This window comes from Triticum aestivum, chromosome 5B, assembly GCF_018294505.1.
Source record: "Triticum aestivum cultivar Chinese Spring chromosome 5B, IWGSC CS RefSeq v2.1, whole genome shotgun sequence".
NCBI lineage: Eukaryota > Viridiplantae > Streptophyta > Magnoliopsida > Poales > Poaceae > Triticum > Triticum aestivum.
In genome coordinates this window covers 89,279,700-89,299,648 of record NC_057807.1, presented here as the reverse complement: position 1 = coordinate 89,299,648, position 19,949 = coordinate 89,279,700, and the positions used below count along the sequence as shown (strand labels likewise).

The window sequence follows — 19,949 nt, the reverse complement described above, 5'->3', positions numbered from 1 at the left end:
TCAAGACTTGTTCCGTTATCACCAAGATGACCATGCACAATGTTTCTTTTTTCCTTCTCCAATCATGTACACAATATGTACCTGAGAGCGTCAGATTCTTAATTAACCCTAAAAGTCTAACGTCAGATGTATATTAAGATCCATAGTCTTTGCTCTGACATAACAAATGTGACTAGTAAACTCGATACGTTAGTGTGCAAACATTCCACGTCGCAAGTATTCTAGGCGTACACCTCACCTAAACAAGAAAGAAAAGAAAAGAAAACCTTACTTTGGTGGCAGGTAACCTTCAACCTTTGAATCACTGTCAAGTCAACCTTGGACCCCCTCTTTCTGCATGCTCCAATTCCCTGTGCCTTTTCCAAGACTACTTTCACCCTCTCGCATGCATGATGTAACCTTCTCCGCAAGCCCTTTTTCAAGTTCAGCAGTTTACCTAAAGCAACAGTAGAGAACCATTCAGTGATTCAGATCAGATCAAATCCCTTGGTTCAAAAGGCACTGCATGGTTTTGCTTCAGGTCCAACCAACACGCAACACATGCATAGATGGGTTGGGTTTGGTGAACTTACCACAAAGCAAAGATGTCAATGTGTCTGTGTGTACATCTACATCTACTGCTACCTAGTATTTTGGTTCACTTGTGTACATCTCAGCCAGAGCCCTTCTGTGATGAGTTGCACCAACTCTGTCTTTGCACATAACATAAGTAACCAAAGGTGGCGCCTGCCCTGAAGCAAAGGAATGACAGGGTGAGTGAAATGCAAACACGGACATGTGACCGAAGAAGACATCAATGGACCAACTGAAGCAGTGAGTAACAGGGTACGCAGGTAGGTTTTGGAAGAGAACTCATGATGAAACTTGTGCAGGGTCATGAATAATAATAATTGTCCTTTGCATTCATGCATGCGACGTGTTCCAAACATATGTGAAAGGGACCGGGTCCGCCTGCCTGCAGGAACTTGTCAAGCATGCATCGTCTCTTGCTTCCTCACCTGCCAATTGCCAACGCTACTATATAAGTCCATTTGTTTGTTGCCTAGGTTGGAACTTTCATTTCGCCTCTTGAGAGTCCCCCTTGGTCACAGCCCTCTGCACCTTGTTTGTACATATATATGCCCACGGCTACGCGTGTGTTTGCATATACTGCTTCGTGATATCGCTCGATACGTACTCAAGATTTTTGGCTTCAAGATGGGAGGTTTTGCTTGTGCTCATGCAGAGAAGAGGCATCGCCTGGATAGAACTTTGTGAGTTGCTGCTCTGCTCTCTACCCTGCCTCTCATCTGCAAACTTAACTGCTATCTCTTTGCTTCTTTAGAGTTTTCTTCTTCTTACGCATCAATGATACCACGGTTCAATGCTATGCATTCCATTCAAATCAAACTGTTTTTGATCTGCTTCTCCAAGTCTTGCTTCTCTCCTTTTTTCTTGTTATTCTCTTCTGGGATCAGTTATTACATGGCAGGTTTTATCAGCACAAACACCCTGCTCATCCTATTCTCACAAGTCATGCAGCTTTAGGTGATTTTTGGTTCGGGTTTCAAGTTTACATGCAGTTTTGACATATGTTGTGCAACATAGATTATGAAGTTATCAGTAAAGTAAAAACAGTTTTTATTTCACAGCAAGTAGGAACAAGTAACTTTCAGAGATGGTAACATTTTTGCACAATAAATAAATAAGGGTAACGTGTACATCTAACCAAAAACCATATCTCCAAAGTTGGCGTCTAATAGCCAGATTTCTAGGTCACCTAGCTGAACTACTAGTAACATAGATTACATCAGAGTCACCGAATCACGTAAGGAGTTACATCATGGTTTGCTCATCTGCTCTGACCTAGCAACCCAATCAGAGGTGCCATGCGAAGAAAAAGTCACAGTTAACACTGCTCCAGCTCTGAAGAATTGTTCCATTCTCCGTGCATGCATGCCAATTGCCAAGCAAAAGGAAGAATAGCCGGCCTACTAAACTTGTTTCAAAAAAAAAAGAATAGCCGGCCTCTGAAAACAGCAACAGCAGGACAAGCAAAAGGGACACATGACAACGCCGTCAACACGGCAGGAGATTGATGGAGTCAAGGATACATAGCGAAAGCTACCGCGATATACTCCCTCCGTTCCTAAATATTTCTCTTTATAGAGATTCAAATGAACTACCACATACGGATGTATATAGACATATTTTAGAGTGTACATTCATTCATTTTGCTTCGTATGTAGTCATTTGTTGAAAACTCTAGAAAGACAAATATTTAGGAACGGAGAGAGTATAAGTCTTTGTAGGGATTTCATTAGGTGGACTACATACGGAGCAAAATGAATGAATCTAAACTTAAAATGCATTTATATACATCCGTATGTGATTTATGGTGGAATCTCTACAAAGACTTACATTTAGAAACGGAGGGAGTATATAGCAATTAAATAGGTCAGCGATAACGACGAGAAATGCGACGCGTGCTGGATGTAAAACCTGGACTGTCAGGAGTATGGTACTAACTGTCCCTGATGACCAGTAGTTGATGGAGTAGGTGAAGAACTGAAGATTGCATACGTGACTTTCAGGTCATCAAACTGGAGATATCAGGCAGAAATCGAGCATTGTCGGATAATTGCCACTGGTAAAAAATTAAAGTGATATTGACATCTCAGTAAAAACACCAACTACATGGTTAGTTGTTGTTCAATTGGAGGGGAACTTTTGGTCTATGGGGACATATGCACCCTATATGATTTTTTTTAGTAATTCAACAAAAAGTCGAAAATTCCTGAAAATATTTTTGAAATAAACTTGACCTTCTATGGTACTCGTGAGAAAAAAAATCCAGGAAAAAATATCCCTTTGACTTCTTTTCAAAAAAGACAAATTTTTGTCTAAAATAGTGTGAATAGTGACGTATAATAGCAAATAAATTTTGTCTTTTTTGCTGTGAGGTCAACTTTGTTTTTTTTTCATCGAGATTTATATACTAGTGCAAAAGTAAGTCAAGTGTTTTGTCAAAATAGTTTTTACCTATTTTGAGTTTTTATTAAAATATTAAAAAATCCCCATATAGGGTGCATATACAACCAGGAACCAAAGTGTATTTCCCTTGTTCAACTTCGCTATATACTGAAAATATAGTGAAAGCAACCGCGATAGCAACTAAATAAGTCAGCGATGATGACGAGAAATGTAAGACCTGGACCAGTATGGTACTAAACTGTCCCTGATGACCAGTAGTTGATAGAGTAGGTGAAGAACTGAAGATTGTGCGAATGTGACTTTCAGGTCATGAAACTGGAAATAACAGTCAAAAATCGGTCGCGGGTACCGGTAAAATAATACTCCCTCCGTTTTTAAATATTTGTCTTTTTAGAGATTTCAAATGGACTACTACATACAGATGTATGTAGATATATTTTAGAGTGTAGATTTGCTCATTTTACTCCGTATGTAGTCACTTATTGAAATCTCTAGAAAGACAAATATTTAGAAACGGAAGAAGTAATAAATAAAGGACATTGTCATCTCAGTAAAAACACCAGGGTTAATTGTTGTTCAACTTCTTACACCTTATAAGTTTGTTGAGTCTTTGATGAAAACTCAAGTGCTCATGTGTGTGTGACTATGTCTGTTAATAATTTCAGGAACGGTCCTAGCAAGAAGGGCTACGTGGGAAGCTGTTGCGCCAAGTACAAGCCGTTCAGCTTCAGCGCCCTGTTACCTCCTCAAGGTTTGGGGGGCAAGATCCTCTACGTGAAGCTTGTCCTCCTCGTTCTCATGTGCGGCTCCTTCATGGGCCTCCTCCACTCGCCGTCGATCCACCATGGCGGCGACCAACGCAGCACACAGTGAGTGAGCAAAACATTTCAGATAATCCCCATCTTGGTGATCGATCGGTGGCAAGTGCATGCACACGGATTCCTTAATTCTTCTCGCCTGTCAGGTCGCCGGAAATGTCAAAGGTGGTGCGGACGTCCGACGCCGACGAGCCGGACTCGGGTTACACGTCGGACTTGAGGGTCGACTGGTCGAGCGTCTCCATGGCGGTGCAACGGGTCGCTCGAGAAGGAGATGGTGGATTGCGTGTGGGGATCCTGAATTTCGACGGGGATGAGATGGGCCAATGGAGGACGCTGCTGCCGGCGGCCTCCGAGGTGCACCTGGACCGCGTCGCAAGCAACGTCACCTGGGCGCACCTGTACCCGGAGTGGATCGACGAGGAGGAGCTGTACCACGCGCCGGTGTGCCCGGACCTGCCGGAGCCGTCGTCGGCCCCCGAGGGAGGGTACGACGTCGTTGCGGTGAAGCTCCCGTGCAGTGGCGCGGCGGGCTGGTCCAAGGACGTGCCGCGGTTGCACCTGCAGCTTGCCGCCGCGCGGCTCGCCGCGGGCCGGTCGGAGGAGCGTGGCCGGCGGGCGGCGGCGCACGTGATCGTCGTCAGCCGGTGCTTCCCGGCCCCGAACCTGTTCAGCTGCAAGCACGAGGTCATGCGTGACGGCGACGTGTGGCTGTACAGACCCGACATGGGCGAGCTCCGGCAGAAGCTCGCCCTCCCCGTCGGATCCTGCAGGCTCGCCATGCCGCTCAGAGCACTCGGTACGAAAGCGACCCGCGCCAACACATGTCTTTGTCACCACAAATTGGTGTTGCATGCCATGAATTAACGTGTGTGACTGATCGAACACGAACAGGGGAGGCGTACGTGTCTGCGGCGCCGCGGCGACAGGCGTACGCGACGATCCTGCACTCGGAGCAGCTGTACGCGTGCGGCGCCATGGTGGCGGCACAGAGCATCCGGATGGCGGGGTCGGACCGGGACATGGTGGCCCTGGTGGACGAGACCATCAGCGAGCGGCACCGGCGCGCGCTGGAGGCGGCCGGGTGGAAGGTGCGGACGATCCGGCGGATCCGGAACCCGCGCGCGTCGCGGGACGCCTACAACGAGTGGAACTACAGCAAGTTCTGGCTGTGGACGCTGACGGAGTACGACCGGGTGGTGTTCCTGGACGCCGACCTGCTGGTGCAGCGCCCCATGGAGCCGCTCTTCGTCATGCCGGAGGTGAGCGCCACGGGGAACCACGGCACGGTCTTCAACTCGGGCGTCATGGTGGTGGAGCCCTGCAACTGCACCTTCCGGCTGCTCATGGACCACATCGCCGACATCGAGTCCTACAACGGCGGCGACCAGGGGTACCTCAACGAGGTCTTCTCCTGGTGGCACCGCCTGCCGTCGCGCGCCAACTACATGAAGCACTTCTGGGAGGGCGACACCGCGGAGCGCGCCGCCGCCAAGCGCCGCGTCCTCGCCGCCGACCCGCCCGCCGTCCTTGCCGTGCACTTCGTCGGGATGAAGCCCTGGTTCTGCTTCAGGGACTACGACTGCAACTGGAACGCGCCCGAGCTCAGGCAGTTCGCCAGCGACGAGGCGCACGCGAGGTGGTGGACGGCGCACGACGCCATGCCGCCGCGCCTCCAGGGCTTCTGCCTCCTCGACGAGAGGCAGAAGGCGCTGCTGCGGTGGGACGTTGTAGAGGCCGGGAAGGCCAACTTCTCCGACGGGCACTGGAGGGACAGGATCGTTGATCCTCGCAAGAGCATCTGCGCCGGCGCCGGCGTGGAGGGGTGCCGCAGGAGGGAGATCGAGGGCAGGCGGGTGGAAGGGAACAGGGTCACCACGTCCTACGCCAAGCTCATCGACAACTTCTGACTTTCTTTCCCATAGCACAGGGGCCCATCTCGCCCGTTGCTTGCTGATCGAACGGTGTAGATGAGATGTTCAAGGTTTTCTTTTCTAGAGTTTCTTCCTTTTTCTGACTTTTGAAGGCTGGAGCTGCCGAGCAATGCTACATTCACGGGGGCTTTACGGCCGCTTTACGGGGCTAAGCGGACGTGGGTTGCGCTAATTGGACGTTAGGCGACGCGGGCCCATCCTGAAAATCAGGGGGGTGAGATTAGTGAGGGGGAAAAGGAAAGTCCGTTGATTAAGTAAAAAATAGCCGGTGAGTGTAGCATTTTTGGGAGCTGCCCACTTCATTAATATAGAGAATAGAAAAGGAGTAAGACATATTTACAACGCAAAAAAAATGAGAAACTACCTGTGGTCTTTGGTTGGCCCAATTAAGGTCCGGTGTGTCTTCTGGCCTGTTAAAGGCCCATTGTACACTTGGACTCATTTCAGTCCGATGTTTATTTCGGCCTGTTAGCATCCCCTCATGGAATTGGTTGTTTTCTACCCGGTATGTCTTTCGCCCGGTTAGCAGCCGGTCCATTTTCACCCCGGTGTATCTTTTGGCCTGTTAACAGCCCGTGCTACACTTGGACCCATTTCTGGTCCGATGTAACTTTCAACCTATTAACGGCCCATGGTCTCGATGGCAAAATTTTAACCCGACCTAACTTTCAGCATGTTAAAGTACTATCCAACTACATAGCGTTTTCGCCCGTGAAGTCCAATGTTTGCCGCATGAGCAAAACACATACATTATGGTGACCGAATATGAACCATAGCCGCGTGTTCATGACCTCAAATTGAGTTTCCCAAAATATAGTGTCCAAAGTGATCATACCATCTAAATAGAGTGGACACCAAAAAAGTAATCTAAAAATAGAATGTATTTTACTGGCAGATGTAACAAGAAAGCATGATTCAAGCAGGTGTGCTTCGGTGTTGAACCTGAAGAGATATAAGGATTGCTTCAAAACAAAATGAGTAAGCCAAAAAAAACACCTCGCTCCCAAACCATATATATACATCTTTAAAAAAGGCACACCGCAGCACAGGTACATGTTGTTTGCCAAGAAAGCTACAGTTGTTAATTTAGGATAGGTTCAATGAATAAGTGCAATATAAGCCCAGCGGTTTACAAGGTGGCACTAGTAGTAGCTAATACAGAAGATGGACTTAGTATACGGTAGCAAAAGCAGCCCTTCATTCGCACACTGGATTGCACGTTTCCAGATGCTGCCAATTTGCAACCAAGATCATCGTCACCGTCTGGACGCTCCATGGTGTGTACCATGATAAGCCCGTCTTTTTCAGATAACATATCAAGCAGAGCCCGGACACATGGATTGGTGACATGACGGCGATGCCCAGCAGCGCATGCCACCATTTCTCAGCAACAATGGCCAACACGAGCATGAAGCCAATGTAGAACACTAGATACAGCACGAAGCAAATGTTCTGCAAAACAGTAATAATCAAATGCAAAATGTCAGGTACTCCCAGCCATGAAGAGGGTGGCATACAGCTTTGCACCTAACAGACAGATGAATATGTAGTATTCAGTTGCCAAATAAAATTGAGCACACCTCCAAGACAGCTCACATAGCCTATCCCAATTCTAACTTGGACAAAACTTCCCGAGTTTATCCAACTCAAATAACTAAATACAGTCGGTGATGAGAAAGCATTATTACAAGGGTAAAACTGTTGTAATGCATTTCTTCCAAGGCTTCAAGGTTTTTAGTTTCTTTTCATAAATACAGGCATGAACCATCATGTTAAAGAAATTATAACTTCCTTAAGGCATAAAAAGTGTGAGTGTTCGAGAAAGGCATAAACAATGTGTTACTCAAAGAAGATTAGTACTCCTAGCTACAGACACCTTTTATAGCCCCTTTCTGCTCCCTTTTCTGTGCACTCTGCCGTTTCTCTCCCTCTCTTCTCCGTTCGCCCTGCCGGCAGGAGAAGAAAGGGGGAGGGGGCAGATCCTCCGATTATATCTGTTTATCCATCTAGCTGAGTCCTTTATGTCTCCTAACTAGCTCTCATGGCGCGCACACAAGCGTGTGCCACAATGCCTAATCTAATCTTTGTACATAAATATCTTCTACTCTACCTTGTAAGTATGGGTTGTAATCTGTTCATGGGGCCTCCTAGTCCCACTTGGAAGTAATACGAAGCAGGAGCTTTTCACCCAAAAAACAGATGTGTTACTCAAACACACGCCCAGCTATTCGGCCCTCCAAAACATAGAGCTGGCCCTTTTGGCTAGAGTGCTACTAACTTGCCTTTCCGAGGGATGGAGAGCACCAGACTAGCTTCCTTTTGGTTTTGGCTTCTCTCTCTGGCAGCAAGGAGTCAGCGATTGCTGCGCTCACTGTTGGCTGTCTAGGTTGTCTATAGCGGCACAACAAACCTAGTGTAGCTAGGCAATGGTGTATGTGGCTTTTGCATGTGCTTCCTTATTAACCGTGTTTTGTGATGTTTTTGGGGCTGCCTTTCCTCATTAACTGGATAACTCTTTTCTTACTGGAATTGCAGGAATCATGCCCTCAAGCAGGGTTCGTTCAAAAGAATCAACTCTCGTAGGTGACAAGACTTTTGCTCTTTCTTGTTTTTCTTTTTAACTTAACACATGGAATTGAACACGAGAAGGGTACTTACAAGGGAGATCTTAATTAAATTGGCCCGCATAGAGTGCTCGGGGCCCATCTCTGCCGCACCCTTGGTGTTGGTCACATTGGCGATGCTCTGAACTGAAATCATGTCAAGACTGTTCTTGAGATCTACTCGGTTGGAACTGATGACCATCAAAAACTAAGATTGGAAGAGGAGAGGTTATTTAACAACATCACAGTTATAACAATAAATATTTTTATGAAAAACAATGGTGTTGAAAGTGGCACCTTTGGATGGTTGGAAAGACAAACCCAGATCTTGATGCAAATGCAAATAAGTACAATGGTCACCGAAGCCACGAGAATTCTTGATTCTTGAAACGTCGTCATCATGGTCACGCCCCCAAGCACATAGATATATATAAACTGAGATAAAACAAGTAAGGCTCCAATATCCATACTGCAGCCACCTTGCTCAACCACCCTAATGATGCGGCGTGTGATCAACAAAATTGGTAGAATCGAGAATGGAAGTCCCAGAAATGCAGCCTTCAGTACGATGTTTACAGAAGTTTCTGCCCGCGTGAGGACGCAAGCGGCACTGTATACATTGAGAACTGTGATTGGTGTGACTGATACATCTGAAACTGCCTTTAGAAACGACAGTAATGCCTGTGTAATGGAATGGATTGTAAGTTTATCAAATTACCCAATCAAACAAAGATGAGATATTGAGAATTAACGAAAGTACAAAACGACATATTTTACCGGTCCGGTCAACGGAAATGGCTTCTGATTTTCATCATTTTCCATAGGAGGCCAGGCCTGCAAGGAAGCGCTTGGCCTTTAATCATCCAGGAACGAAACAAGAATAATGCAAAACGTGGAAATATTTCCCAGTAGTAATATGTCAGTACATAATTCGTGCTTATGCTAAGAGATAGAGTGCCATACACAAGACAAAACAAACATTAGAAAATTGATTAAAATAAAAACAGAGACGCAGTGGTTATCAATGGGAAGAATGACTAGGAAACATAGTGAACGTAGATCGGTTTCATCTCTGAATTATTAAACAAGAGAAATAACACTAGTGTTTTCTCTGATCCAGAACACACCCACACACAAAAACCCTAATCCAAGAGTCCTATCTAGAGCGCATCCGCGAATACGGCACCAAAATCCGCTAGGGTTCCAACCAGAGGCAGGGAGTGAGAGAAGGGAGAGCAAGCATTCTGACCTCAGTCGCCTCAGGGACAGCGGAAGTCTCCATCGCTAGTGGTGGCGGAGGCGGAGGCGGAGACGAGTGGGGAAACGGCGAAGCCGAGGGTTTGGGGAACGTCGCTCGTGACTCCGTTTCCGCGACCTGCTCGGTGGAATTTTTTTTTTCGGCAATGCTCGGTGGAAAGTGGAAAGCAGGCATGTGGGCCGGCCCGTTCGGCCGATTCTTCCATTTCGTTTTTTGAACCCGCTTGACGCGCCTCGCCACATTCTTGCTCGAGCGGCCCTAACAAGAAAAACCTCCCTTGCTCGAGCCGGGTTTTCAAATAATTTGTGAACGAGACTCAAAAAAAAATTGTGAACTACCCCTCAAAAATAATTGTGAACTAAAAAATGTTCATGAATTCAAAAAGTATTCATAAATGCTTTTTGCTTCACCATGAAGCACAACTATGCTTCGGCATGAAGCACAACTGTGCTTTTCACTTTCCAAGAGCACAATTCTACTTTTTCACACAGCGTGCTTCACGCAAGAGAAAAAAAATTATGAAAAACTAAAACCAAGCACAAGTCAAAAACCCCAAAAAATCAAAAACACATGCAGAATAAAAAAACATCTACCCATCTGGTGTGCTCACGACACGCCATGGCGGTTGGGCGGAGCACATGGCAATGCGGAAGCGCTCCTTTTTTCTAGGTACTGGAAATTGACCGCTTGAGCCCCCCCCCCCCAACCAAAGGTTTTTGGGATGTTTTTTTTATTGTTTTGCTTATGCCTTTTTTTTCTTTATCAGTCTCTTTTTTCAATTTTTGAATTTTGCAAATGTTCTTTTTGAATTGGTGAGTATTTTCTAAAATTTCGAACATTTTCCAAACTCGTGAATTTTTTTTCTTCATTTAGTAAAAAATTACTGAATTCACAAAAAAATTATTGAATAACTGAATTTTGTAAAATTCGTGAATATTTTTTGAATTTTCTAATATTTTTATGTTTTGAATATTTTTTGAAATCATGCACAATTTCTATAATCTTGAACATTCTTTTAATCTATGAACATTATTTTACTTCGCAAACATTTGTTTTCAAATTCATGATCATTTTGTGAGAAATCGTAAAAAAAATTCAAATTTGTGAACACTTCTTAAGGTCGTAAACTTTTCTCAAATTCACAAACATTTTTTTCCAAATCAACATTCGCTAACATTAATTCGCAAACATTCGTCATTTTTTAATTTGCAAAAAATCAATATTGCTAACATTTGTTTTTTAAACGATTTTTGTTGTTTTTGTGATAACATTTTATTTTTGAAAAACAGCTCATGCAAGGTTGTGCCCAGGAGTGGTTGAAACAACGACATGCAAGAATCGGTAGAATTGGCCTGGCCCACATAACAGGGGCGGCTGCGCGTTGGTTTCCACTTTCCACCGCGCAGGTCGAGGAATAGGAGCTTTCATGCTGGAGGACTCGCCACCAACGTTCCCAAACCCTCGTTTCGCCGTTTGAACAGTTCACCCAATTTCTTCATGACATGTGTGATTGGAAAACTCACATGCAATTGCAAAATGATTTGATTGAGCATATGTGGGCTCATGTTGGCAACCAATAGATGTATCTTCTTTATTCGGCTTGCAAAGCTATGTGAGACATTTTTACTTTTATTCGGCTTGTAAAACTATGCTATTTTATTCGGTTGAAACTATGTTATTTATTTGGTTCTAGACTATATGTTTGAATGCAAAAGTTGTGTGTGAAACAATGCAAAAAATGAACTATTTGTTGAAATAGGGCGGTCAGCCGGCCACGCCGGCACATATGGGTCGGCGCGTTGGGCACACTGCCGACCCAAATCTAAAACAAGCGGACGCCGGGCGGGCGGCCGACCCAAACAGACGAAAAATGGACAAAGCGCGCGCGCCTGTTGGGTCACCCCGTTGGAGTTGCTCTTACCACCTTCTCATGTGATGTTCTCTACTACAAGTCAATATTCTAGGATTAGAAGGATCTTTCTCTTATTATATGTACCTTGCTCCTTCCATGTTTGATTTTTTGTCAAGCATACATCTGCTTTGGGAATACATCTAGGCTTCATGGTTTGAATGTCCACTAGAAGAGCAGCTTGCTATGCAGACTGTTTTTTCTATCTTGTAGTATATATGTGTCCAAATGCAACTAGCATGATTCTGTATGATATGTCTCATAGGGAGCATGAATTTTTTTGGGTAGACATCAATTCTTCGGTGTGCTCAGGCGCTCAGCCCCTAGCAGCTCAGCTCACTTGCCCGCCAACTTTTTGGCGAGATGGGGGTGGCGCCGTGGCGGAATTGTCCGCCAATTTGGCATGCCCGCGATTTGACCGGGCTAGAACAGGCATCATCCAAACAACCCCTACATTGCCCCTCGATCTTAGTCCCCAAAACAGAATATGTTAGCACTTGATTCTTGCTGTTGACGTTGTGATTGGCCATTTTACCTGACAAATTCCTGAAATTGCGAAACCCGGTAGGAAATAACCATAGATACTAATTCTTACTTTGCAAAATCGGAGGGAACAAAATATGCATGTCGTTCATGGAACTGATGCATAGAAAAGGAATCAAAAGATTTCCGGAGGCAGGCATCAGCGCAAGCCATTGAAGACATCTGCAACGGCACGACTCATATCATCACAGGTCTAACAAAAGCCACAACACAACCAGAGCAGCTGCGAGAACCAGATCACTGCAACGAGCAATTGATTTCTCCTACTCGATCACCACTTGAAGAGTCCACAAAAGAACACGCGAGTTAAAATCAACAATTTTTCATCATCGATTAGCTGAGACAAGCCCTCGAGTAACATGTGCACACTCAGCTGGGACTAACTGGGAATCCACTTAGATTTAATAAAATTTCAGTCAACTCAACTGAGCTTACATTGAAGAAAATTTCAGTGGAGTAGGTGCAACAAGCGCTGAAATACTCCTCTCTCTCGGTTCTGAAATCACAGCCAACGCAGACGAATCAGGATGAACATTCACACGGTACGGCCACACAACTAGTTTGTACTGGTACACAAGCTACTCCCAGTTCATCTATTCAACGACAAATTAAGGAGGATGCAACTAGGCTGGAACCTAGACAGTTAGTCTAGCAGAACGAACCTGCCATCGACCTTTGTGAACACGTGGACAATCATTGTCGCCTTACTCACGCCCTTCATCAGCTCGAAGACGCAGACGTGGCCCTTGCACAGCTTGTTGTCTCGGACGAACTTGGTCCAGGAACTGTAGCTGAAACCCTGTTCTTTCGGGTGGTAGTAGTATCTCGCACACCACGTCTCACTCCGGTTGGGCCTCAGGAGCAGGATGTCATGCGACCTCTCCACGAGATGCTTAGCTGCAAACTTCCCGGGGAAGGTCTGCATATATAGTACAGAACATAAGCTATTAGTACAGAAAGCTTTGTCGCAGACGGTTCAGGAAGTCTATCAAAGATTGTTATCTAAACCATCTAGGTATTCCAGTCTGTGATTAGTCGAACAACTGAACTGACCAGCAAGTTGTTCTTGATTCTAACTTGATTCTTCCCCAGGATGGTGACGTATACCACATTGCCCTGTTGGATCAACGCTGACCTGAATATCTCCTCTAGCTCCTCGCCAGTCAGGCCCTTGGCATACTTTGAGTAGTAGTAGTTGGACTTGGACTCAGCATGTTTATGGTCACTCTCAGCTTCCTTGATCGCCTTGCCCTTAACAGGATAATCGCACTTGTTTTGAGATTCGGGCTCTTTCCCTGTAAAAAAACAAACAACCGGGCATTCCAAAATGATCCGGTACAGAGACACTAGCTCAGTATTGATTCCATGCTGTCTCAGGTTTATGCGTTAGCTGGCTATTAAAGAAAAGAACTCTATTTCTAAGCTGACTTATACATTCTTATCTCTAAGTTGGCGATCCTGAGCGTTGATTTTTCAAGTCGTATGTGCAGGTATAAAATGTGTCCCATACTCACCTTGTAGGTGATGGCCTCCTTCAAGAGAATGAACAACCATTGTCATTTCACCAGCGCTTTTTGATACTTCGAATACACAAACATCACTTTCCCGCAACTCATTGTGGAGAGCGAAGCTTGACCAGCCAGCAGAAAGCATGCCTGAACCATCAGTGGTAACCTTCAAATTGTCTAACCATATGTTGCTCTTACGAGGATGGCAGAGTGTGATGAATTGGTCTTCATGTGGAAGGTATTTGGCAGCATAATCCTTGCAGATGACCTGTTAGAGATAAATGAATCATCTGGCTTTCAGATTATCGAAGATTATAATTTAAGGAGAGCTACTATAATTTTTAAAATTCCAACAAAATTTTAGACAAGAGAATCTGATCCTGAGCATTAAAAAACAAATTTTGGAGGAGTCTCACTGAATTTGTAGAGGATACTCCATACGTACCAGAGGTCCAGACATACTTGTCTTGTTCATGGCTGTGATGTAAAATGGAATTACAGGCCTAACTTTCTTCACGAGTGCGTCGATTTGTGCCTTCTGCGCTGTAGTCAGATTGCACCCCATTGCTAGGACAAAACAAGGCTCGGTAGTTTCTGGAGGGCCGCCTGCATTCATGGTGTCGTCTGGAGATGTTACACCTTCAGCTGCACAACGCCGATCATCAAGACACCAGTGAGTAATTACAGAATACTCCCTCCGTTTCAAAATATAAGTCTTTCTAGGGATTTCAATACAAACTACATACGGATGTATATAGACATATTTTAGAGTGTAGATTCACTCATTTTGTTCCGTATATAATCCGTAGTGGAATATCTAAAAAGACTTATATTTAGGAACAGAGAGGGTAGATACCAAAGAAAATGTGCACGCAACCCTTCAATTCTTTACCTGATCCCGGTGAAGGAGAGTCCAGAGGAGTCATCTTTTTAGTTTTCCTAGGGTTGTTATCACGAGATCCGCCGTCTCGACGCTTTGTTTCCTTCTGGAATAACTGATCATGAGATATACCATTTTCTTGTACATTAGGAGCGGGGTTCATGACAATGCGGAATAATTGTTTCTCACAACCACTTGGGTCAAATATTAGGACTTTAAAGTGAGAGTTTCCAGTGTAACTGAACACCAGCAAGTCATGCTCTTTTAGTTCACAAGCACTGGCAAATGCTGCCCATCCAGATCTAAGGGTTATCTTGTTCAGATCATTGGTAACCTGAATGTTGTATACATTTCCATCAGGAGCTTCTAGCTTCATAACTTTAGGGATCCTGCCTCTGAAATTGTTCACAAATTTCTCTGGTATGTTCTGCAAACAAACAACAAAGCAATCAGCAAGTTACATATTTCTGATCAAGAAGACATTTCATCAGGACGGGCGGAAAGGCATTGATCATCCAGGGTCTTACCATTTCGTGACGGAAATCGCCAACCATGAGCCTCAAGAAATGTTTCTGCCTATCATCCATGTGATGCCAATAGAAATGCACATCGCAGTGCTCGCACCTTCGGTGGGACTCACCGTTGCTTGATCCACCATTCTGGTATCGTCTTCCGCTCAGCAGCGATCGATCAAGACGTGTGTCTTTTTCTTGGGCATTAGGACCGCACTTCATGAGAACGTGGAACACTTCCTTCTCACAGCAACTTCCAAAATCAAATATCAGAACTTTGAAGTGAGAATTCCCAATGTACCTGAAGACCAGGAAGTAGCCCGCTTTTAGTCCGTAAAAGCTGACAAATACCCCCCATCCAGACGCGAGAACTATCTTGTTTAGATCCTTGATAGCCTGAACATCGTATATGTTTCCATCAGGTGCTTCTAGCTTGATAACTTCAGAAATCTGACCTTTAAAATTCTGCACAAACTTCTGTGGAATGGCCTGCAGGAACAAGAAAACAACAAAATTATCATTCTGAAACAGGATAGCATTCCATCTGAAGGAGAGAAAGGGTATCGATGCACCAGGGCTTGCCATTTTTTCTTGGAAATTGCCAACCATGCACTTGAAGAAGTACTTCTGGGTATCATCCATATGACACCAATAGTAATGTGCATCGCAGCCCTCACATCTTTGAAAGGATTTGCTGCTGATGCTGTGACCACTCCTGTTACCTTGCTCATGGTCTTGATCCGGCGCCATGACAAATGTAATTAAAATTCTGGGGAGTCAAGGGAACAAGATACATCAGCTTAAAATATGAAGATGTAGTAGTGTGTGTTATTATGAGCAGTCTGTTCCAACCTCACATGGATGCATATATTTGATGTCAGATAAATCAAAGAAAGGTGTCCAATACTGGAGCAAGTTTTTTCAGGACACACAAAAAGTAAAGTATGCACTTCAGTCGATCTATAGATTTAGCAAGTTTATGATCTACTAGTAGAAAGACAAGAAGCCTCTCTTATCTTTGCAAACAGCCAGTACTTCTTTCAGAGTAAAATAGGAAGATGTAGTAATATGTGTTAGTATCATTAGTATGTTCAACTTCACATGGATGCACATATTTCATGCCTAATAAATGACAGAAAAATGTCTAAACTAGAGCCGTTTTTATTTCAGAACAAATAGAACACAAGGTATGCACTTTAGGTTCCTGTGTGCCATCATAAACATGATCTTAAGCTGCAGCAAGTCTATGCTCTAAGGATGTAGAGAGTAGAAAGACCAGAAGGCTCTTACCTTTGCCAAGAGCCAGTACTTCTGCAGAGAAGCAGCCACAATGCCAAGGATGCCCAAGCCCAGAGCAAAAGGGCATACATATATGCAGATACACACCACACCAGCTGATACTAGTAGTGCCATCATATCTACGGTTGAAAAAGGAGTCTCGTTTAAAAAGTTGTTCAGAGAGATGCAGATGAAATCATGACATGATTCCAATCGAGAACTTTTGGAATCTGAGCAGAAGGAATCTAATGACATCTGCTAGAATCATTTTTCGTACTTTTAGCAATGCCAAGGAGTAAAGACCCAGTGAGTGTTGGAGTACAAGTTAGATTCTGTCAGTATCTTGTGGTGCAGTGCAGGGCAGCCGAGCCTCCATAGCAAAAACGACAACAGGGATCAAAACACGGATGTTACAAGAAATTCTACATTGTAGCTTCAGTGCCAAATGCCAATGTTTCAATATTAGATTAATAAGCTCAAAATGTACATCATCTATCACTCCAAAGAACAGAACAACAAATAACAAACAGAGCAGAAACTTGACCTGGATTGAACCCTATATTGTTTACAGTGTCGAATCGAGTGAACACAGCAGGGCACCACTTATCTGCTGAAGCAGAGCAAGCCCAGTCTAATCAGAAAGAATCTTTCAGGGATGCTCTCGTTCCTAAAAAAGATAAGATCCGCCCGCCGCCTCCTGCCGCTGCCAGCGCCGGTATCGGCCTCGGATAACCCAGCGCCAGCGTGACCTGGGGCCCTTCGGCTTCGGTGCGGCGCCGCCTCGATGACGGCGACCCCGCTGGTACATGGAAGGCGGGAGCCGGCCTGTTCCGGCCGCCGCAGCGGCGGTAAAGGCTGGCGGGCTGCTCCAGGGCCCTGTATAGGTACGGTTGGCTCGACCAGGTGCTCACGGAGTTTTCCAACTTTTTCCTGCGTTGCTTGGAAGAGTTATTCCGGAAACCCTAAAACGCTCTGGCGATTAGGGTTTGGCGGACTTGCGGCTCACGCAGATCGGATCGGCGGGGCACACCAGAGTTCCGCCGGACGGGAGGATGGCGACACCCTCCGGGAGCGGCGGCGGGGCTACGGGGGCGACGATGTCGCCCGGGACGGCTAGGGCGCGCCTGGAGGAACAGCTTGGGAAACTTGATATCTCTGAGGAAGAGGCGACGCCTCTGGTGCTCGATGATCGCGTCGAGGGGGCACCAGAGAAGTGGATGGTTGCAGGGAAGATCTTGCACCGCAACACATTGCATATCCAGACCATCACGAACGCACTTCGACCTGCATGGGGTAACCCTAAAGGTCTATCCTTCCGCATGGTAGGGGAAAACACGTTCGTTGCCGATTTTGCAACGAAGCGAGACAGAGATCGCGTATGGGAAGGATCCCCATGGCATATCAGTAAGAACGCGGTTCTTCTGTCAGAATTTGACGACTGCATGTGCCCATCGGAGCTCAAGTTTGACAAACTGAAAGTTTGGGCACGCGTTGCCAATCTTCCGTTCAATCTGCGAGATGATGCATGGTGCAAGGCAATTGCGAAGCAGATAGACAAGGAAGCCAGTTCGATTCACTTTGATCATGGGGGCGGCTACCTGCGAGCACGTGTCACACTTGACGTAGCCAAACCATTGAGGAGGTGGATTCTGATCAATTCTGCAAGGAGGGGCAGTACAGATCCATATGAAATTCAGTACGAAAACATACCCCACTTTTGCTTTTCGTGTGGCCGTTTGGGCCACTCTGATCTGGTCTGTCCGACACCGGGGACGAGGGATGAAAACGGCGAGCTGCCATTTGGAAAGGGCCTACGGCCGTCGGACGAGAAGAAGAAAGCTGCATCTTCTGAGGGTTCTTCACGTACTCAACCAGCAAAATCCAACAGAAACGAGACTAGAAACTCCAGTAATGCAGCCACGGCAGAAGCCGAGGTGAACTCTCCCGTTAAGCGCAAGACAGCTCCAAAACGAAAGGGGGGGGCCGCCAAATCAAGTCTACCGTAGAGTTGAACTTCCCCTCCTCACAAACCACGCCGCCAATGTTGAGGAGGGGACTGAGCACACAGCTATCGGTACTGAAAAGGGGGATGAGGGCTCCGAGGACGAGGGCACAGTCCGGGAACCAAAGAAGAAGAAGCCCACGCCCAACAACTCGAGTACTTCGGCAGAGGCTGCCATGCAGCCCTGCCCAGCCCAATGATATGCCTCAGCTGGAACTGCCGGGGGCTTGGGAACCCCGAGGCAGTTCGCGAGCTTCGCAATGTTGTGAAGCAAGAAGGGCCCGTACTAGTCTTTGTCATGGAAACAAAGATTAGAGGGAAACGTGTTGAGAGATTGCAACAAACCTTAGGGTTTGCAGGCTGCTTTGCTGTTGACAGCGATGGGTTAAGCGGAGGTATCGGCCTCTTCTGGTCCAAAGATGTGATAGTAGAGCTCAAGAATTACAGCTCGGCCCACATCGATGTAGTGGTGCGCGATGCTTTGGACAACTCGGTGAGCTGGAGATTCACCGGCTTCTATGGAGCGCCAAGAGCAGAGAACAGGCATCACAGCTGGCGCTTCCTTCGTACCCTGCATGGGTTCCACACTCTGCGTGGCTATGCATGGGTGATTTTAATGAGACCCTATATGGGGAAGAACACTACAGTCGGGCGGCTCGACCTGAATGGCAGATGAGAGCCTTTCGTGAGATCACCGATGAGTGTGCATTCCAAGATTTAGGTTGGACAGGAGTTCCTTACACTTGGGACAACCGACAATCTGGAGACGCAAATGTTAAGGCCCGGCTAGACCGTGCCTTCGCTAACGAGGACTTTAGACAGATTTTCGAGTATGTTAAAGTGCGCCACATCTGCTCCGTGGAGTCTGATCATTGCTTCGTCTTGACTGACTTTCGGCACCAAGCTCCTAGCAATGGATCACATACGTCGAAACCTTTTCGGTATGAGAATATCTGGCAGTCTCATAACGATTATGACAAGCTCGTCACAGAAACTTGGCGAGCACAGACCTCCCAGCCGGGACTGGGTGGTATTATGAACTCTCTGGCTGCATTACAACGTAGTTTGATGCCGTGGGGGGCTCGAGTATTCGGCTGTCTCACCAGGACGGTCCGACAATTACAGAAGCATCTTGACAGATTGCGTGGTCAGTCTGTAGGACGGGGGCCTTCAGAGGAAGAGAAAGCCACTATGCTCAAGCTGCGTGAAGCATTAAAACTGGAGGAGATCTGGCTGAAGCAGCGCTCTCGAGTACCGTGGCTGCGGGAAGGTGATCGCAACACTGCTTATTTCCAAGCGCAGGCAAAGCAACGTCAGCGCATCAACAAGATTGCCAACCTGCAGCGTACGAATGGTTCTGTTTGTGCCTCGGGAGATGAAGACAAGGAAGAAATCTTGGAGTTCTACAAAGCCCTATATACATCTCAAGGCTACAGTAATAGTGAGGCCCTATTATCGCATGTACCAAATCGGGTAACGCCGGCTATGAATGACCTGCTATGCCGCCCGTTTGAAGCTCAAGAGGTACATGATGCATTATTCCAAATGGCGCCTTCCAAGGCGCCAGGGGTGGATGGCTTTACGGCAGGGTTTTATCAACGTCACTGGGACCTTCTGAAGCATGATGTAATCCCAGCGGTGCTTGATTTTCTTAACGGTGGTGAGCTACCTGCGGGTTTGAACGACACGTCGATCACATTAATTCCCAAGGTACGACATCCACAAAATATC

The 19,949-nt window shown here is 46.1% G+C and overlaps 3 protein-coding genes across 5 annotated transcripts; 1 reads left to right on the top strand and 2 right to left on the bottom strand.

Annotated features, from left to right (window-relative positions):
• The first annotated feature begins 1,064 nt into the window (after positions 1–1,064).
• Positions 1,065–6,074, top strand: LOC123115756 (UDP-glucuronate:xylan alpha-glucuronosyltransferase 1). Its single transcript, XM_044536849.1, has 4 exons — positions 1,065–1,253; positions 3,639–3,842; positions 3,938–4,590; positions 4,686–6,074. Exons 1-4 carry the CDS (start codon positions 1,198–1,200, stop codon positions 5,699–5,701), a joined length of 1,929 nt encoding a protein of 642 aa, XP_044392784.1. The 5' UTR covers positions 1,065–1,197; the 3' UTR covers positions 5,702–6,074.
• A 648-nt stretch (positions 6,075–6,722) lies between these two features.
• LOC123115755 (uncharacterized) lies at positions 6,723–9,757 on the bottom strand. The gene is made up of 5 exons (XM_044536848.1): positions 9,578–9,757; positions 9,106–9,162; positions 8,626–9,009; positions 8,384–8,536; positions 6,723–7,177 (listed from the first exon to the last, which is right to left on the bottom strand). The coding sequence occupies exons 1-5, from the start codon at positions 9,608–9,610 to the stop codon at positions 6,923–6,925; spliced, it is 882 nt and encodes a 293-aa protein (XP_044392783.1). The 5' UTR covers positions 9,611–9,757; the 3' UTR covers positions 6,723–6,922.
• A 2,587-nt stretch (positions 9,758–12,344) lies between these two features.
• LOC123110557 (B3 domain-containing protein LOC_Os12g40080) lies at positions 12,345–17,151 on the bottom strand. Of its 3 annotated transcripts, none has more exons than XM_044531109.1 (9): positions 16,494–17,151; positions 16,229–16,356; positions 15,521–15,707; positions 14,954–15,427; positions 14,439–14,853; positions 13,992–14,191; positions 13,553–13,814; positions 13,092–13,333; positions 12,345–12,957 (listed from the first exon to the last, which is right to left on the bottom strand). In XM_044531109.1, the coding sequence occupies exons 2-9, from the start codon at positions 16,306–16,308 to the stop codon at positions 12,682–12,684; spliced, it is 2,136 nt and encodes a 711-aa protein (XP_044387044.1). In that variant the 5' UTR covers positions 16,309–16,356; positions 16,494–17,151; the 3' UTR covers positions 12,345–12,681. The 3 variants fall into 3 exon arrangements, with proteins under 3 accessions (XP_044387044.1, XP_044387045.1, XP_044387046.1); XM_044531110.1 differs by having other exon boundaries at positions 16,761–17,151; XM_044531111.1 differs by lacking the exon at positions 16,229–16,356 and having other exon boundaries at positions 16,761–17,151.
• Positions 17,152–19,949: the final 2,798 nt, after the last annotated feature.

Bases quoted from the DNA above. Each gene is read 5' to 3' on its own strand.
- LOC123115756 (XM_044536849.1), top strand. From the start codon at position 1,198: ATGGGAGGTTTTGCTTGTGCTCATGCAGAGAAGAGGCATCGCCTGGAT. The intron at 3,843-3,937 runs GTGAGTGAGCAA...CTCGCCTGTCAG, and splicing joins GGCGACCAACGCAGCACACA to GTCGCCGGAAATGTCAAAGG. The intron at 4,591-4,685 runs GTACGAAAGCGA...GAACACGAACAG, and splicing joins CATGCCGCTCAGAGCACTCG to GGGAGGCGTACGTGTCTGCG.
- LOC123115755 (XM_044536848.1), bottom strand. From the start codon at position 9,610: ATGGAGACTTCCGCTGTCCCTGAGGCGACTGAG. The intron at 9,163-9,577 runs GTCAGAATGCTT...GCTTCCTTGCAG, and splicing joins CTGTCCCTGAGGCGACTGAG to GCCTGGCCTCCTATGGAAAA. The intron at 9,010-9,105 runs GTAAAATATGTC...TCCATTACACAG, and splicing joins CATTTCCGTTGACCGGACCG to GCATTACTGTCGTTTCTAAA.
- LOC123110557 (XM_044531109.1), bottom strand. From the start codon at position 16,308: ATGTATGCCCTTTTGCTCTGGGCTTGGGCATCCTTGGCATTGTGGCTG. The intron at 15,708-16,228 runs GTAAGAGCCTTC...TTGACTCCCCAG, and splicing joins AGTACTGGCTCTTGGCAAAG to AATTTTAATTACATTTGTCA. The intron at 14,854-14,953 runs GTAAGACCCTGG...GTTTGTTTGCAG, and splicing joins GCGATTTCCGTCACGAAATG to AACATACCAGAGAAATTTGT.